Genomic DNA, 20,038 nt, shown 5'->3' with positions numbered 1-20,038 from the left:
ATATAACATTACTGATGTTTATATTTAGACTAAGTCTTTATTTTAAAAAGTCGACTTGTTCTCATATGAGTTTTACGAAGTAGGCTATAATTATTTCTTATCAGATATCACAGTCAAACTTGACATGAGTGATATTTAGTAAATTTACGTTTGATTATCAGGGATCATTTCATTATTACATATTTTACACACTCTAGAAAGTAACCTAAAATATATCACAGTGGAAATTGGAATCGAGAACGCTTTTAGAAGTATTTTTTTTTTTTTTTATTACATAAATGAAGATGTTCATTCGGCATATGTACTTAAAATGAAATTTGTATTCATAACACGTAAACTTTAAGGATTGCGAGGAAGGAGGATTGATGAGTTTAAGTTTTTTTAAACGCCTTACTTATAAATAATAATAATTGTTAAATGGGACCGTACGAGTTTGACATTTCAACTTTCGAGTTTTCTATGACAGATATGATTGAGGTACATAGATATATATTTCAATTTTGTCCTTGTAGGCCTCCATACACGACAATGGAGGTCAGATATTAATCGCATTGTGCAAAAACTAGCCTCGCAATTTTGAATTGACCAAACGTGTATTACTATATATTGGATGATAAATTACAATTTTATTTTTATTTATTGTTTTATTTCAGGTGGCTTGGCTGTAAATGGGCGATCGCAGTTTCTTTCATAGCATACATGCCTTTCATAGCTGCTCAGTTCTATCCGTATTTGCACACGCTGGTACCAGCGGGAATGATGGTCGGTTTCGGTGGTGGTCCTCTCTGGTGTGCTAAATGCACATACTTGTCTGTTGTAAGTATACTATACATAACAAAGTAAATATTAAAAACAACCCAACTATTGCTTCTGTTATCATGTGTTTTATACAATACTACGTATCGTTGTAAAGGATACATTTAAATACAACATAGATACGATCCCTTACTAGATTGTTTCTTAACTTCTAAATAGACTTAATATTATCTTGACTGCCTCATTTTTAGTAGCTATTGAATTCGGGACAATTTAATTCCTCTGAACTATATGTATATTAATTAACTAATTAAGTGTTTGCAAGTTTGCTTCATATCAATTTTCATTGAATTCGGTTCAGCGGTTTAGTCGTGAAAGGAAGACAGACAGGCAAAGTTACTTTCACATTTATAATATCAATATAGATTAACTTAATATCTAATAACTGTCCGATCAGAAGATAAGAAATTATATGGCTGAAGTAAGTAGTTTACAATCCCATGCCCTGTACATACAATCTTATTGAGCCTGAAATCTTCTGGTCGTGTAGGAATTGGAATACTGATCTGTGCACATATTCATTTAAGCACTAGCTAATTTTTTCATCACAATTGAATTCGAATCGAATTTTAAATATGTTTGGATAGCAGAGTCGGATTTAAAGGTGTGGAGGCCCCCGGGCCACAAAGCAGTGAGGGCCCTAGACAAACAGAAGCGTGAACACCCTAATAATTATATTATAATGAATTAATTGGTTTTTTTTTTTTATGTCAATAAGTAAGCTATGATTTGTTTCGTATTTGTATCGGTAACTTTTAAAATATTAAATAGTAACATTATTATAATTTGACTATATCTCAGTATTTGTTAACTTGCTGAAAACTGTGGCCCCCTCTCATGTGGAGGCCCCAGGGCAGTTGCCCCGGTTGCCCTCCCCTAAATACGGCCCTGTTGGATAGTATCACTACAAATATTTTTTTTTTTTTTTTTTTTTTTTTTTTTTTATGGCATAGGTGGCAAACGAGCAGGAGGCTCACCTGATGGAAAGTGACTACCACCGCCCATGGACACCTGCAACACCAGGGGACTTGCAGGTGCGTTGCCGGCCTTTCAAAAAGGAGTACGCTCTTTTCTTGAAGGTTCCCATGTCGTATCGGTTCGGAAAAACCGCCGGCGAAAGCTGGTTCCACAAAGTGGTTGTGCGAGGCAGAAAATGTCTGAGAAATCGCGCTGTTGTGGATTTTCGGACATCAAGGTGGTGCGGGTGAAACTTAGAATTTTGGCGAGATGTCCGAAGGTGAAATTCAGCAGCCGGGATTAATCCGAACAATTCCTCGGAACATTCCCCGTGGAAAATTCGGTAGAAGATGCAGAGTGATCCGACATCTCTACGCAAAGCCAAAGGATCAAGGAGATCGGAAAGAGCTTGATCGTCGATAACTCGAGCCGCTCTACGTTGGATGCGGTCAAATGGAAGGAGCTGGTACTGGGGAGCACCCGCCCAGAGGTGAGAGCAGTACTCCATGTGAGGCCGAATTTGCGCCTTGTAAAGTTTAAAGCGATGGGCCGACGTGAAATACTGCCTCGCCCTGCTGAGCACGCCCAGCTTTTTTGAAGCCAATTTGGCTTTGCCTTCCAATTGACCGCGGAACTGAACGAGGCTCGAAATATCAACGCCAAGTATTCCGATACTACCTGTAGCGGCTATCGGAATGTTCTCAAATCGTGGAGATACGACAAATGGTGTTTTTTTAGCGGTTAACGCGCAAACTTGCGTCTTTTTGGGGTTGAAATGGACTAGATTTAGCCGGCCCCAATTCGAGACTTCGTTTAATGAAGACTCGATTTCAGACACAAGTTTGTTCCGGTTCTCTTCGACGTTTTCCCGAGAAATATTAGCGCGGCCGGTGTATAAGGTGTCAACGGTACTGTCGTCTGCATAGCAATGAATGTTCTCGATTTGCAACAAATCATTGATATGCAGAAGAAACAGAGTGGGTGATAGAACGCAGCCTTGTGGAACACCAGCATTGACGTATTTTAAGTCAGAGCATGCACCGTCGACAACGACCTTGATGCTCCGATCTGCCAAAAAGCTGGTAATCCAATTGCATAATTTCCCGGGAAGCCCATAGGAAGGAAGCTTCGAAAGAAGCGCTTTGTGCCATACACGATCGAAGGCCTTCGCTATGTCCAAGCTGGCTGCTAATGCCTCCCCCTTGCTCTCAACTGCTTCAGCCCACCTGTGAGTAAGGTAAACTAGAAGATCACCGGCTGAGCGACCCCGACGGAAACCGTACTGGCGGTCACTAATCAGCTGATTCTCCTCTAGGTACCGCAGGAGCTGGCAGTTAATAAGGGACTCCATTACCTTGGAGAGCAAGGAGGTGATGGCTATAGGCCTATAATTGGACGGGTCTGAGCGGTTGCCTTTTTTAGGGATCGGATGCACCAAAGCTGTCTTCCAGGAATTCGGGACGACGCCTAATGTGTAGGATTGCCGGAAAAGACGCGTTAAGACCGGTGCCAACTCGGGAGCACATGTCCGTAGCACGATTGGAGGGATACCATCGGGTCCGCTCGACTTATGAATGTCCAAGGAAAGAAGTGCTTTACGAACTGCACTTTGCCGGAATTTAACCTCCGGCATCGTGGTATCACACCGCGGAATTGTTGGTGGAGACTTTCCTTGGTCATCCAGAGTCGAGTTCGACGCGAAGAGAGAGCCTAAAAGATCAGCTTTCTCTTTCGCGGTATGGGCCAATGACTCACCGTCTCTGTGCAGAGATGGAAAAGATGGCTGACAGAAATTCCCTAAGACAGCCTTAGCGAGAGACCAGAACGCTCGTGTTCCTGAAGGGAGACGCACCAGTCTCTCGCCAATTCTGCCAATGTACTCCGTCTTCGCCCTAGCAATCACGTTTTTGAGGGACCTAGAGGCAGAGTTGTATTCCTTTTTAAATGCGCTGGTATTTACATCACGAGACGCAGATGCATTAGCCCAGGTTTGATAGCGTTCCCACTTTCGGCGTGATGCCGTTTTGCAGAAGCGACCAAACCAAGGCTGGGACTTGCCACCGATGGGTACTGCAGAGTAAGGAATGAATAGTTCCATACCCTGAAGCACCACATCGGCAACAGAGTCAGCAGCAGCGTTCGGATCATCCGGCGAGAAACAAATCTGCCCCCATGGGTAAGATGCAAAAAAAGACCGCATCCCATCCCAATCTGCTGACTTGTAGTGCCATACTCGGCGGCACCCAACAAAACGAGGCCGTGAGTACCGCACAACCGGCACTGTACTCCGGACGAGACAGTGGTCCGACGAGCCCAGAGGGGGATCGACGGTAACCTGATAGCCATCCGGATGCGAAGTCAGCAGAAGGTCCAACAGGGAAGGTGTATGATCCTCCACATCCGGTATTCGCGTTGGCGAGTTGACCAGTTGTGTCAGATCATATGCTAGAGCGAAGTCCAGAACAGATCTACCCGCATGATCGGTGGTGCGTGAGCCGAGCCATTCTGCGTGGTGAGCATTAAAGTCACCCAGAATAATGATCTCTGCGGATGGAACCTGCTGAAGCACGGAATCTGTAGCCATTTGGACGTGCTCAACCAGTCGGTCGGTTTCGGCATTACCGCTATGGGACCTATAAAGGCACGCATAGATTCGCGGATGGTCATCGCAGTCTACACGCAGCCAGATAATCGATAGGTCCTGTCCTTCAAGGCTGCCGAGGCGTCGAGAACAGATATCATCTCTGACGTAAACGCATACCCCAGCTCGTGGTATAAAGGAATGTTCCAATTTGTACCCAGGGTACGAGAGAAAAGTCGTATCAGCAGGAGAAGATATCTGGGTCTCGGTTAGAAAGAGCAAGGCCGGCTTCGCCGTTTCCAGATGGTAGTGAACGGCGTTGAGGTTGGAGTTGAGTCCCCTTATGTTGCAGAAGTCCACAGCGAGGGTGGTAGGGGTTGCCTTATGATGCCTGCTCCGCTTGCCCCGAACAGTGGCGAGCGCAAAATTGCCCCCCCCAGAATTCGGAGGGCAGCCTGGGCATCCCTGCTCAGGTGGTGTATGTCCTGAGCATGGATGCCCAGAGAGGGATTCTCCACCGCTGTCGCTGATGGTACCCTCCTGGGGTAATTTAACCAAATTCTGCACAACCATCAAGTTTTGGGGGGGAGGGGGATTGGGCCTCCGGAACTCTCACTTACCGGACGAAACGCGGTAGCATAGCTACCACTTTACGCCGATTTTAAGTGAGAGAGTGGTACTTCCCCGGGCGTGCCGGCCCATTCGGCTGTAACCCGAAGGTATACAGCGTGGCACTACCACTTTAGCAAAAAAGAATGAATATTTGAATTAAAATCAAATATATTCATAATGCGTATTACATCACTGGAAGTACGCCCAAAATGTGTGAAGGTCATATTTGTGATAACAAAATTCCTTAGCGTAAAATTACATGTTCGGAATCACCCATAAGGCAGTTTGCATATTGATGAACCGTTTTAAATAGTTATTGATGGATAAATGGTACGTGTTCATTTTATAAATATACTATATCCTGGTATCATTGAGTCCTGAATTGAAAATTGATTTAATAACTCTAAGAGTGATTTGAAACTCAAACAATCATACGATGATTTGATATTCTACTGACTGATTCTGGTTTCAGTGGATATTATCAGAGGAGAGTAGCGCAATGCGCAGGAGATATCTAAGTGCACAAGGAGGTACAAGTGTGCGCTTCATTGCCATTCGTTAATAACCCAACTTAGTCGTGGAAATATAATTTACTTGGTAGTCATGGTTTAAGATATGCTCTGGGTACCACCCAAGATATTCTTCGCCAAACAGTCGTTATTAGTATTATTGTGTTCTGGTTTTAAGAGTAAGCGAGCCAGTGTAACTACAGGCATAAGAGACATATTCATTCCTAAGGTTGGTGACGGTTAATATTTCTTACAGCGCCATTGTCAATGGTCGGTGGTGACCACTTAGCATCAGGTCTATTTGCTCATTCGCCTACCTAAATAATGAAAAAATGATCTGGTCAAGCTTAATTTAATGACATACTATTTATTGGTAATGGACCGTTTTGAAACTACGAATACTAATAAATAATAATAAATACTATCAGGATAATGCTTAACACTGGCATGTGCAGATTGAAACAGTTGCAAATTTCAATAATTAGCAAGAGATGCAATATCAACAAATTGCAATATTCTTTAGTCCATTTAATATTGAATTTACTTGTTTGGTAATTACGAGTATTATTACCCAGGTTGCAGAACCATACGCGAAGTTATCCGGTGTACCAGCAGAGGTTCTTGTGGTTAGATTCTTTGGACTCTTCTTCATGTTCTACCAAATGGCACAGATTTGGGGTAATTTGGTGTCTTCAGCAAGTAAGTAGACAGCGAGGTATCTAAATTTTATTTGTTTGAATTTGGAACCAAATTTCAATATAGTATGTATGATGTGAAAATGTTGCTTATTAGAAGCAGTTAGGCTTTGCTATTAAACACCAGTGAATTATTGGTAAACAAAGTATAATGTCTGTCATTGTTGATTCTACATTGAAAATGTTGGTTATGTTGTTTACCTAATCACCCAAAGTTGAATTGCTATATTTTTGTTTGTTATTTTGACTACGTACAGATAAAGATGGAATTATTTTCTAGAAAGTTTCCGAAAAAAATCCGCACGTAATTGATAATCCCTATATTATATTTTTCCAGTTTTATCTTCGTCACTCGGAGAGGTGACGCTTTTGATGAATGAAACCTACATCGAAGCGCCTAAAGTAGCGGCGCTCATGAATTATACTATATCTACGCCTGACTATGGTTCCACCTGCGGGGTTAACTTCTGTAGTGGTAGCGATGCTCATGTCAGTTCTTTACTTTGGTCTTGTTATTCTATCAGTTATAATTATATTTTTTATAAAAAAAAAACAGACTAAATACAGGGCCGTCTATATCCTATTGGAGCCTCTGGGCATATTAGGATAATGGGGGCCCTATGACTTTGATAAAAAACTATTTTGTTAGAATAGATAAAGTAGATAAACGAGGTTACAGATTTTTTTCAACAACAACAATCACATATTTTGACATTACTTTTATCTGAGGGCATTATCGATCGGGGGTCCGGGCACTTGCCTAAATTGCCCAATGGGAAGGAGCGGTCTGACTAAATAGTAAAATTCAGTAATATCAATAATTGGCTTGATTCAAGCGTTTTTTTTTTATATTACGACCCAAAAACTGTCTGTTAGTCTGTTTTTATTATTTCCTCTGTTTTATAAGATTACTGTTAATTGCAGTAATACTACTATGAGCTGCTTCAATAATAACGCTGGTGAAGCCGGAAGTACAGTTTGACTTTAATAAGCTCGTATTGTTTAAACAATCGTATTTTTACGATTCTTGGAACGAATTGAAAATGTATCTTAATATTGAAATTAGTATTTTCATTGTCTTGTAGTTACGTTGATATTTTTTTTGACAGGAAAACAGTAATTTGGAGACGCCATCTCCGGTTAAGATTCAGTTGATCGCAGGTGTGTACCTGGCTTGTATGGCTGCAGCGAGCATCCTCGTCGCCATCGGTGTGGATTCATTAAGCAGGTATAACAACTTAAACTTACAAAAAGTAATTCTCTACTCATAAAGAATAACCATTATTTACCATAAATTTTAGTCAAAAGTCGAAATGTTAGTAATTGTTATTTATTTAATTTGAATTCATTCATTAGATCGTGAGCAATTCATAATGGCAGGTTACAAAAAAATCTACTACTATCATACTTCCATATTTAAATCGAGCCTATAACCTTGACCGTGACATTGGCGAAATAATCTGGGCACTTTAAGCACAAGTAAAAGGTATAAAAAATCAACAATCAACAATATACATACATTTTTTATAATTGACATTTACCTTTTGGCGTGGTGACCACACAGGGAATATTCTTTTGCTCATTTTATCACATTATTGTATGTGATGTTATAATACTGCACCTTAAAACTTTCCAACAACCTTTAAACCTATATAAATAATAAAATATTTGCGTTAAATTAGTAAGATGACTTCACTTATGTTTAAGATATAATACCGGACGTCAGCCGATGGCCCAAGGCAAGTCAGGGTTCCAATTGCTGGCGGTTACGCTTCGCCAACTCAGGCACAAGTACCAATTGTTGTTACTGCCCGTTATCGGTTACATCGGCGCTGAGCAGGCATTCATGGCGGCTGACTTTACGCAGGTAAAATATATACAGATTGGAACTACAAATGTAGGTAAAGATTAAAGACTTTGATTGGTAGATTTGACTAATGGTACATTTACCTGTATTGTAAAAAATGTGGAGTTTCAGACGATTTTTAACGTATTATGTATACGTTAAAAATCGTCTGAAACTCCACATTTTTTTAATAGAATGTGCTCATAGTGAGTAAATAGAAAGGTGTAAAATTAATTGAATTTAAATATGTCTAATTGGAGTATATTTCAAACCATTGAATCCTCTCGAGCGTCACAAAACGCTAAGATTCCTACTTATAATAAATAAATACGTTTGCTTGGTAATAAAGCTCTGTGCAAGTTTGTCTGGGTATGTATGAGTGGGTTCATTCTACCGTCAGGGCAATGTTTGTTATTGTTGTGTATCGTTTCCAAAGTATTGATGATAAGAAATGGTGAATATGCATGGTAGCAGACATATGGACATAATAGCTCGATCGTTTTCCAATATCATGAAAAAACTCGAAAAGGTACTTTTGCGGTTTTGGCAAATTGAATTTTTTTTAAATGATGTGGCATTTTACTCAAAAATGTACTTTGACATTTTCAACACTAGGGCACAGAATTGCACGAATTGTCCTTGTCAAAACCATTAAAACAATCGCAAACTCATTTACGTAACTCGCTTCCTGTTTGAGGTTGGTGCTTAGTATTATTCGTTGAAGGTCATTCCAGTGTCCGCTGGAACAACCTTTCACTGAGATATTGTTGTGACAATTACATTTGGTTAGGTATTATAATATACATGCAAATTATCTTTTTTATATGAATGCAGGATACCGCCTTATTTTTGTCGACTGATATTGTATAATTAGGTTCTTTGTTGGGTTTAATGATTTAAGTAATAAGACTTTTTTTGCGATATATTGTAAATAATGTCAGTCAATAGGACTTGAAAGAATCTTGATTAGGCATTTTTATCATGCTCTTTTGTTTGAATTTTCAGGCTTTCGTGGGGTGTGCATACGGAATTAGCAATATCGGTTTCGTTATGATTTGCTTTGGAGTTTTCAACGCTCTGGCGGCACCGATAGCGGGCGCTATTGTTAAAGTAACCGGTCGGTTTCCAGTCATGGTGATTGCTCTCGTAAGTTCACATGAATTCTATTTACATTATATAAGAAAAATATTGCTAAGGCAAATCAAAATTCTCGTTTCTATGATAAGAAGTTTTCATGTTCGAAATGTATTCCCTTGTATTGCTTTTAGCCTGAGACTAAAGCAGTATGACTAATTGTTAATGTTCCAAGAGTTAGACAGTTATCAGAAGTCTTTTAAAATACATAAAAAAAAAGAAAATATACACATTGTATATGCACCTATATATCAAAGGTATAACAAAATATATATTTGATATATATGTAATTGGTTTCGTAATCCACGATTAAAATTAATTTCACCCTTAAGATGCGCTTATTCTGAGCCCTTAAGCGGGCTCCCAAAATGCATGACAATATTCTTCGATTTTCGCTCACCCGGTGACGCTGTGGAAACCACACTGGTCAACGGCCTCTGTCAATTCAAAAAAGTAGGATAAAGATTCAAAAATGCTTAGATAACCTACTTGTATACAGTGTATGTAATTTTGTTGTGTATTATTTATACGTATTTTAATTTTACAGCTGTTGAATCTATGTTTGTTGACGTCGCTGCTACTGTGGAGACCTGATCCTGAGCAATGGCTGGTTTTCTTCATACTGGCTGCGATCTGGGGCACGGCAGATGCTGTGTGGCTTGTTCAAGTAAACGGTATGACTGTAGTAAAAACTGTTCATAGTATTCTGAGTCTTCGTCTTATTACTATTAGTATTCAGATTTGTCAAGGATTAATAAAATTAATTTGTCCTTTACAGCTCTCTCAGGGATTCTGTTCCCGGGTAATGAGGAGGCAGCTTATTCTAACTTTCGTTTATGGGAAGCGACTGGTAGTGTTCTCTCGTATGCATCAGCACCGTATCTGTGCGTGAGGACCAGGTATGTTTCATACTGTCTACATCAGACACAACCTTCAAGTGCTTTTCTCTGCCTTCTTGATTCAAGTGCTTTTGTCAATTAGTATAATTAAATAATTTTATCTGAAATTCAAATATCATATAATATAATTATGAGAATACAATAAGCATTTTAGTTGTGGTGGCGTGTTATAGGTGACGCCTTCTAAATATTAACGAGCAAAATTACCGCCTGACGTATAAGTATTTTCGACATTCAACATTTAAGAGGCAGTAAAAACTAAATAAGCCGAAAATCAGAAGCCTCATTGATTCTATACATTCTAAAATAAATACTTTTCCTCTGAGCGGAATAAAATCCGATGAAGGTTAGATACGCGCACTGCTGTGCTTCATAGCCTAATAGGCGTCTATTAGTCGATGAAAGTACCAAAAGAGTATCGTTTTCTTAATTTCTAAAAGGACGTGCAAACTTTGAAGCTTTTACTTAAATAAATGTCTTTTTCTATTTAATGAAAAGGAAAAAGACAATTTTGCGTATTGCAAACACTACATATTTATTTAATGTCCTAAAAGTAATTATGTGATCTAGGATTATTAGGTGTGTTTTAAAAGTTTAAAAGAGAAATAAAACGTGTGTATAATGCTTAAAATTTAAGACAATATGTGTGTTCCGTTGCAGGTTATATGTTCTGGTGGGTCTTCTGATCTTAGGATTCTCAGGATATACCACCATCGAACTAATGGAATACCGCGTGAAGCGTCATCATCACGAAGAGAGGAAGTTCGAATTAGTTGCAGAGAAAGCTGAACAAGAGTAGAATATACGAATAATTATATAATTTATTAAACGATGTGATAAATCAATTAGTTACTAATAGACTTATCAAATAATTTCTAGCTTTATATCTATTATTTTAACTAATTTTTTTCATAAAGGATGGACCAACGTCCAAAAACGTTGACGAAAGTAAATTCATTGTTGGAAAATCTTAAGTTTTATGAAATCGTGATTTGTATTTTTTCTCATAATATAATCTAAAAAAATCTAATAAATATCTAAAAAGTATCTTAAGTTCTTATTACTAAACGACTACTTTCTAAGACTTAATCCGACGACGAAAGAGGTTGGTAGTTATTTGTACAGATCAAATAAAACCTTATCATTTTAAGAATCTTTTAACAGGAAATCGGTGGATTACTTAAGTAATACATGATACAAATTAGTCTATTAAAACATGTACGATAGTAACATTTATTTAATTTGTATTTAATTAAGAAATAGCAAGTAATATGTAATAATATTGAAAATACTTCCTTATTTATTCCTAAACGTATAGAAAAAGATATGTCTATTTTTTTAATAGCATTAATAATTAATTTTAGAGGTTACATATAATGAGCTTCGGGGAATGTACACAGGTTTTCATGAGTACAACACTCCGAGGTCCCGGGTTCGATTCCCGGCCGGATCAATGTAGAAAAAGTTCGTTACTTTTCTATGTTGTCTTGGCTCTAGGTGTTTACGGTACTATCGTTACTTCTGATTTTCCATAACACAAGTGCTTTAGCTACTTACACTGGGATCAGGGTAATGTATGTGATGTTATACAATATTTGTTTATTATATTTTGTCAAACTCTCAAAGAATTATAATTTATTCAATTTAATTTTCAAAAAAATATTTTAATATTTGTGATGTATACTAACAATTTTGTTTTATTAAAAATACTCTAATTTAATTAACGTAACTTGTAACCCAAATAGCGTAAGTATGTCCTTATAAGTCATATGCAGTTCTTTTCACCTCCGTTTTATCTTATTGTTAATAAAAACATTAAACAATGTAGATAAATATTTAAAAATCATCATTACAAACTTTTAAAGTTATATTAGTTTCTTTATTTATAATTATTTTCTATTTTAATACATAAATAGCTTAAACATTTTTTTAAATATCTTTTTTATACAGTAAGGTTAAGAAAATAAGAAAAGAGTTTTGAATAAATCATTGTTTTATTCTCTTCACATAAATACTTAAAATCGGATTGAACTTTATCCGAAATTATAACTAAACAAGCTTAAAATAAACTAAGTACTTAATATTCTCAAGGAAATTAACAAGTGACTAAAACCTTGTCATACACAAAACCGAACACCACAGCTGTCATAATTATTATTGTCACAGATAAAAAAATAATTTTAATGCATTATTGAACACGTGAAGAAAAAAAATATATTTGAGCAGCATACACGGCTTCTATTGAAAGTTATAGTAGGTAGTACAGATAAAGGGGAAAATACGCCGTACACCAAGTAAACACAGATAAAAGCAAACATTGATTATTTAAAAAAAGAACTCTGACGTACGGCGTATTCATCACCATTATCGATTTACAAGCGAGCTATTTTTATAATCGATTTTAATAAAGTATCGGTGTTAAGTCTATCGACATTATTCACACATTCATCAGCCATTCAAAACAGAATAAGGTACACGAAATTTACACAAATGTAAGTCACTAGTCCACATTAAAGTACAAATGTTAACAAAGCTGCATTATCAAATTCTATAATAATAACGAATCCGTTATATCCTTATTAACTATTATTATTGTATTATTATCGTCCAATTTAAAGCATACAACCGTAATACTTTCAGAAAGAATATTAAACAAAATTATAATATAATTTGATAATAATACGAGGAAGACTTGGAATAAGGCACGAATTTAATTAATCGCATTTAACGTCAAAACAGCACCTTTTATTTTCTTATATTTTACTTATAAATATGCTATCAAAGAATTATAATGGAGTTATTTGATAAATTCGATGTGCTATTTGAATAAAAATGGATTCATAATTTTTGTTATATTATATTCTCATCTAATCCCATTTCGAGATATTTATTTTAATTACAATTCTTAAAAGTATTGTCAGTTTCACGTAAATATTATTAAAATTGTATTAAATTTGAAATAGGTATATTGTTATAAATATACTATTTTGGCAATTAAGGAGATTACCACAGATTGTATTTATTTATAATATTCTTGAAATAATCTATATCTTATACAGATTAAAAATATTGTAATTTAAATATCGAACGTCGTTATGTACAAAACTTACGTTGCATATGATAGGAATTTTATTAAATTGTATTTATGTGGCATATCAAATAATAACATCAGTTTTACATAAGTAATATAACAACTAAATGTAATAACATATTTATGTCATTTCTAGACGAAATACATCACTGTACTATAATGAGCTTTCTTCAGGTGTGGTGTAAATAAATGCTATACATACAGACAAATGTTAATACATGATAACTATAAAATAAACGTATATAATTATATACAGAGAGTTTGTAACTTTGTGACCCTGTATTATAGTTAAGACATAAGTAGCCTCGAATTTAGATATTTTTACAGTAAGGCCATTATTTACAAGTAAATACTAAAATATTTTCAAATATTCCTATCAGGGTCTTTTAGCACCGAAACGATTTGTTTGATAAAGTCTTTGTATGTGATAAAAACAATTTTAAATCAACTAAAGAAATTTAAAAAAAAAATTTAAACTTCCGAATTAAATCTTTACCATGAAGTTTTGTTTCACACATACAAAAACTCTTTCGACATATATTAAAACGACACAACACATTTAGACGGCAACAACTTATTTACAACCCTTAGCCGCTAAGATATACTAAAGCGTCTTAATTCGTAACTAAATGCAAAATCTATTAACAGGAAGACTATAGTGAACTGAATGACTAAAATTTAGTAACGGTATAACAAATGACGAAGAGGAAACACTTTCCGAAGTAGGAAGTAAACTGGCATGGAACATTCTAGAAAATTGGACCCATTTGTATTGGCAATAATTCGTTGTGAAGAATTTATGGACAATTTTTGGCAAACACTCGAAATGCCCATCATTTACTAAACTTCGAGAAAGTTTTGCATCTTAAGATGTGGCTTAACCATTATATATACATGTATAGGATTACTTCAGCGGTAGTTCGTTATTAGATAGAACGAGAAGTTATTGAAAAGATGGAAATTCAAAAAAAAATTCAGAAAAACTAGCGTTCCATTCTATGTAGCAGCGAACTACGCGCGTTTCACGACAAAGCTCGTACGAATCAACAGTTAAGACAGCACAATCTATTCAAGTCCACGTAAAATTAAAATGAAAACTAAATTATACAAATACAACCTTCGCCACGTTAAACTTGTAACTTAAATTGCCCGTTAACTCAGTCTAATTATAAAACAATTTGTATTTCTAACTGGGGCTAGTGGTGTTGCTTCTGGGCTCCGACTTTAATGTTGTGCCATTTATTTTGGGCGCGTTGGGCGGTGTCGTCGCCGCTGTGGTGGCGGTAGCGGTGGCTGTGGTCGCTTGGCACTGGGCACAGGACTCCAATCTCCGTCCGACCACTGCACGCAATTTCAACGCCGGGCCCAACTTCATTTGCAGCATGCCCGTGAGGTGCTCCTCTGTGAGAAGTGGCAGTCCCGAGCCGTCGATTCTCTGCTCGCGGAAATTCTGCAAAGAAATATAAAACATTAACAATATACAAAACGATACACAAAATCGAGATGGGTCAGTTTCTAAAGTTAACTAAAGATTGCGTATCTTGATTTTCAATTAATGTCGTACTTTTACATTCGTACATTAAAGAAAAACTATTGGCACATCTACCATCTATTAATATCCATTGGGGCAGCGCGGTGAAATAAGCTCCACATCTTCTATAGATGAAAGGAGGCCCTAGCACTTTTATAATTAATATATATAACAAAGCGCTATTGCTAACATAAGTATAAAGTCATCTCTTATATTACTGTAGTCTGTAGTCATATAAAGTAGTTAATCCGATTAGGGCTTTGATAATTAAAAGTTAAAAACAAAAAATAATTATTTAACAAAAAATTACGCCCAACCTGAAAGATAATTTCGTACAGTAATTTGCAAAGCAAATGGTCGTCAATAAAAAAAGTCTAAGTTCGTTCGGCAGGTTGTGGGAAGCTCTACGGAGTTTAAGAGTTTATTAGTGACCGGTTGAAGCCAGTGCACCTGTCGTCGTGTCACGCAGGGGCTACAGCGCGATCGGCGAGTCTTGAAACTAGCTATTATACAGAACCATTTTTAATTTCTACTTGTGTTCAGCTAATGTATGGTAGCATTACTTTTATTTAACATGATGTATAATCTTCTGAAATTGTTATTCAATGGTGTTCGTTGTCAGTTATAATTGATAAAAATAATATTTACGTTACAATTAAATTTTAAAGAGCGTCATTTTTCATTAATTTATGATAATAAGACTAAAATGTTTTCGACAAAATATTTTCCAAGTACAATATGTAAAAATTTTGTTTTAATATAGGGTGTTATAAGTTATCGCTTGTTTGCTTAAGGAAAGTTAATAAATAATTTCACGGTGTGTAGTCACAAGTGCGACTAAACGGGCGATGTGAATCGCAAGTATCAAAACGATTCGATACCGATCTCTCGGGTCGCGGGCGCAGCGTCCAGCGACCTGTCATCTCCGCGGGAACGTTGACAAAAAGCGAGCCGCCTACGTGACGTCCTGCACCCCGCCCCCCCGCGCCGACCGCACGCCCTCCGAACATCTTCACGCTCGACCACTTTTTACCGCGCGACATTTGCCCGGAGTTCGATCCGTGTCATCCGACGTATTCCTTTTTTAAATTGCGCCGGAGCTCGATTATTTTTATTTTTTAATTTTATATAGCTTCGAGAAAATAAGCGGGCAGCCGTCGAGCGGTAAAAAGCGATGGCGTACAAAAAAGCCTATGAATAATTAAAGTGAGATAGCTAGTAGCTAGCTCATGGGAACGGAATTATTTAGCGGCTACGACAGCGGCCCGGCGCCCGCCGCTCGCGTTGAAGGACAGGTCAATTTGCAGGAGTCATGTTGCTCCTTTCGCGTTGGCTCTGATGTCGAACCCGTACATTTTTTGTAAATGAACGTCTGTCTACTAATAAAGGCAAGTTTTAAAACTATTTGGAACGGTCAATAAGTCATGTCCGATATAACCTTGGCGGGATGGTACGAATTAGGTTTAAGGGCATATTTAAGTTTAATAGGGGTTAGGAGATTTTAAATCGTTTCGGGTCTCTAATGCCCGTGCCCCGGGGTCAGGAGTGACCTGCGCTCAACTAAACGAACTGGAATGATATCGGAGAAAATTGCTTTAATTGGAGATCAAATTGCTAGTTTCAGGAAAGACCTTAGTCAAAGACTTTTTTGTATGAAAAAAAAAAGAATGTTATTCTTTTTGTTATGTTAATATTTGAATAGATATTATGAATATTATAATTTAAACCTGACGAAAATGACCTAAATTTTAACGTCTAAAAATTGTATTGGACGGAGTTTTATTTTTTAAATAAATTGACTATAATGATTTATATACTGCCAAGCGTAACGGCCTCCGTTACATTGTCGTGCTACAGGGTAATAAAAAAATCAAACGTCACCTTCTAGTACCACCGTAAATAATTGCTACACTCAGTAATTTCCATCCCTAACGGCTAGCAATAAGTTAAAACACATGGAGGCAGCACTGCACTTACAAAGGCCGTATAGTTAGCAGGCTATACGCAGGCTGTATCGCCCGTGGCCATGAACCGATGTTTAAATTGCGCCCGTGAAGGCACAGCAGCCGCATCCCGCGAACAGGTTGTGAGGGAGCAAAAAAGGTTAAAGTATGTTCCCCTGGAGGTCGGGAGTGGAGCAGGGGTGCGGCAGGGGGGAGGGCAGGGTAATGACAGGGGCGGCGCGGCGCCCGCGGCGGCTACCGCGCAAATTGATGCCTGCGCCCTCTGTGGAACCTTTGCTCCCGGCTAGTGATGCGCCACACGATAATTTACGACGCTCTAGGAACTACGAGCTCGTTTACTGGCAGGTGCGTGGTGGGCGGCTTTCAAATTGCGCGATACACGATAAATATTAATAAATATAATCTTTCGCTCTTACTCCTGAGTTTTCTATTTGCATTTTACATAAATGTATAATTCTATCGCTATTGGTACCAAGTACAAATTTTTTTACCAAAAAAAGTTGCAGTTATGTACGAGGAAAATATGGATACCTAATTATGATGTTATACATTATTGACTTACGTGTAATAATGTCTTATTACAGTTTACGCGGCGAATGCGGGGTAACAATTACAATGTCAACCATCGATATCGATAATGACCACTTTTCGGGCACATCCCTATTAGATGCATTACTATAAAGATTGCTATTAAGTTTAAAGCATGAACGGACTGGCTTATATTTAAGAGCTGACGGTTGGCGGCTCTACGCTCTTTCGATAATTATATCCGAGATGGTCGCTATTTCTCATCTCGTCATCTTTTTTTAAAAGGCAAGAGGTCATGGGACGTGGAGCCTGTTTTTTTATAACAATTGTCGTTTTTTCATTTTGTCGGCGCTTTCTAACTTTTACTCGCGGTTCCATTAAATTTTTTCGGTATCTCGGTATGTGGTGCTACCGATTGAAGTTGATAAGCTATTAAATGTAATTACCTACCTACGGAGTGCTTGTTCTAGAATGTGCCGATTCACGGTATTACTTTATTTAATATTGGAATAGTTAGGCGTGTAATAGGTATCAGGTTCTTCCCGTTTCCAAGGACATTCGAGAAAAACTGCACCTTCAGACCTTTTTCTGTTCTCAATTGTGATTTTTTTTTAAATATATATCTAGCCATCAGCATGTTTTAGCAGTAACAAATAACATTTTAAGTCAAGCAAAAAAAATATGGGCAGGTATCTATGCATATACCTATAAGGTATGCCAAGGCTTGATTTTGGCGAAATTTAAGCTAAGCTAAATAAATACAGAACTTTCCACGGCATGTAATTTAAATGTTGCTATTTATGGTTTTGTAAACAAAATTAATTGTTTAAATATTTAATAACGAGATTAGTTCTTAAATCAGACATTTTCATATATTATCACAATCGACATTTACATTTATGCATAAAGAAATCTTGATAAGTTTACAAGTTCGTTGATATACCAATTATTTACTTTAGTTTATTTATTAATACCAAAAAAAAAAGTGTAAGGAGGTTTGAAATAAATAATTAAAATGTATCTATAGATATATAACTAACAAGAATTCGTTACCGTGACCCGGGCAGAGTCATTTATTAAAATAGAAAGCTTATCTTGGGCATGGAGTAGTCGCAAAAAGCTCCCACATAATTGGAAAATAGCCTGACGCCGGTCAGTGGGTGTGGCGTGCGCACAACGCGAAAGTCTGAGACACACTGAGGGAAAGTCGTGAGTGTGATAGAGATAGCGATAAGCGCTCGCGCAGGTGGGCGGGATTTATAGAGCCGAGAGGCGACGAATGCGCCCGAACGTACATTCCGAATCCGCCCAGCCGTGGATGTGCGCATTGAAGTAATTTACTTTGACCTCCAAGTTATCTTTACTGTGGTTTTAATAACAATGTTTCGACGGGTCATTCTAGAGCGGTTTGTTATTATTGAAAGCAATTGAACGATAGTATGTTGCTTGGATTTTAATGTTGTTTATAAATAGTTCGCCAATGATAATTATATCATATCCTTTCCGCTAAATAGATGATAATTTTGAAATATAGCAAAAAGTCTCTATCACCAGTCCATATAATGCAAGGCTGACAATAGTAAACTATTAGTTAGTTACTAAATTTATAGTCCATAATAACAAGATCTGTATTGTACCATAGTCCTTAGACTGTGAAATATGACCTGTTAATATAATACCTACAATTGAATTATTATATATCATATTATTCTTTAGATCATTAATAAGAAAAACTTTTTTTTTTTTAAATCCTAAAGATTTTAGGACGAAGCTGATTTAACTAAAGTTCGGCATAAAAATCTTAAACACGAGCCGGTTACGGAATATCTTTACCGAAAAAAAAAAGTTTGTACGGTTAGACCATATCGTATATACCTCGTACTTATTCTACATACAAAGGTTAACCGTTACATTTATTCATAATTAATTAATAACATAAAACAACCATTAAGAAAAATAAATAAAAACGACACCCAGTATATTGCGGCAACAACATACAAACCTATTTCGTTATTCATGATGGCAGTGAATATTTCATTTAACAGCAAATTGAGATTCGGGTTCAAATTAAACTAGAGGTCAGATTGTTTAATATCCACAGTTAATTGCTTGGTTAGCTTGCAACCCGACTCGGTACACGGTGCTTATATTAAGATGTCTTTTGATATACGCTTCGATTAAGTGCTCAGATACGAAACGACTTAAATCGTGCAAAAACATCTTCAATATTCGCTATCTTATTTCCAAAGAGGTTTTATTACTGTAAAAATTCAAGGATTTAATTCACATGAAAATTGCGATTGATTATATTATTATGCTAGATAAAAGTAAAAAAAGTAAAGTAACAGCCTGTAAATTACCCACTGCTGGGCTAAAGCCTCCTCTTCCATTAAGGAACATACATAGGGTTGGGAACTTATTCAACCATGTTTCAATGCGGGTTGGTGGAATGCACATGTGGCAGAATTTCGATGAAATTAGACACATGCAGGTTTCCTCGCGATTTTTTGTTGCTTGTGGTGCTTGCCTGGCCTTGAACCCGAAATCATCGGTTAAGATGCACGCATTCTAACTACTGGGCCATCTCAGCTATGCTAGATAACGTTGGCCCAATCAATTTGTGATATATTCATTCATCAATAGAGTATTCAGATGCAGTTGCCATTAATATTTCGTAATAGACTTTGAATTATCTATTAATACGTGACTCTCAAATTTGCTTCATTATATTGAAAACTATATTTGCAAATAAAAGGTAGAAATGTAATAAAACAATACTGTGGCTTAAGCATTATAAATTATGAGTTGAAACTCCGAGATTGAGCTTTTTTCAATGTGACTTCTTATATTAAGATACAGTTTATTCAAACTTAGT

The 20,038-nt window shown here is 36.9% G+C and overlaps 2 protein-coding genes across 3 annotated transcripts in view; one reads left to right on the top strand and one right to left on the bottom strand.

Moving 5' to 3' along the window:
- LOC124534008 (UNC93-like protein) overlaps positions 1–11,446 on the top strand; it is a 34,419-nt gene extending 22,973 nt beyond the window's left edge. The window contains exons 3-11 of the mRNA XM_047109617.1: positions 654–816; positions 6,051–6,174; positions 6,508–6,659; positions 7,280–7,398; positions 7,878–8,037; positions 9,022–9,162; positions 9,698–9,824; positions 9,929–10,049; positions 10,710–11,446. Of these exons, the coding sequence (XP_046965573.1) occupies positions 654–816; positions 6,051–6,174; positions 6,508–6,659; positions 7,280–7,398; positions 7,878–8,037; positions 9,022–9,162; positions 9,698–9,824; positions 9,929–10,049; positions 10,710–10,848 (1,246 nt within the window). The 3' untranslated portion in view covers positions 10,849–11,446. The remainder of the gene's footprint in view (positions 1–653; positions 817–6,050; positions 6,175–6,507; positions 6,660–7,279; positions 7,399–7,877; positions 8,038–9,021; positions 9,163–9,697; positions 9,825–9,928; positions 10,050–10,709) is intronic.
- A 578-nt stretch (positions 11,447–12,024) lies between these two features.
- The window catches only part of LOC124534006, a 161,037-nt gene continuing 153,023 nt past the window's right edge, over positions 12,025–20,038 (bottom strand). For both annotated transcript variants that reach the window (XM_047109616.1, XM_047109615.1), the window contains one exon: positions 12,025–14,590. In XM_047109616.1, the coding sequence (XP_046965572.1) occupies positions 14,327–14,590 (264 nt within the window). In that variant the 3' untranslated portion in view covers positions 12,025–14,326. The remainder of the gene's footprint in view (positions 14,591–20,038) is intronic.

This window comes from Vanessa cardui, chromosome 12 (genome assembly GCF_905220365.1).
Source record: "Vanessa cardui chromosome 12, ilVanCard2.1, whole genome shotgun sequence".
In the NCBI taxonomy this organism is placed as follows: Eukaryota; Metazoa; Arthropoda; class Insecta; order Lepidoptera; family Nymphalidae; genus Vanessa; species Vanessa cardui.
This window is presented reverse-complemented; position numbering and strand designations above follow the sequence as displayed.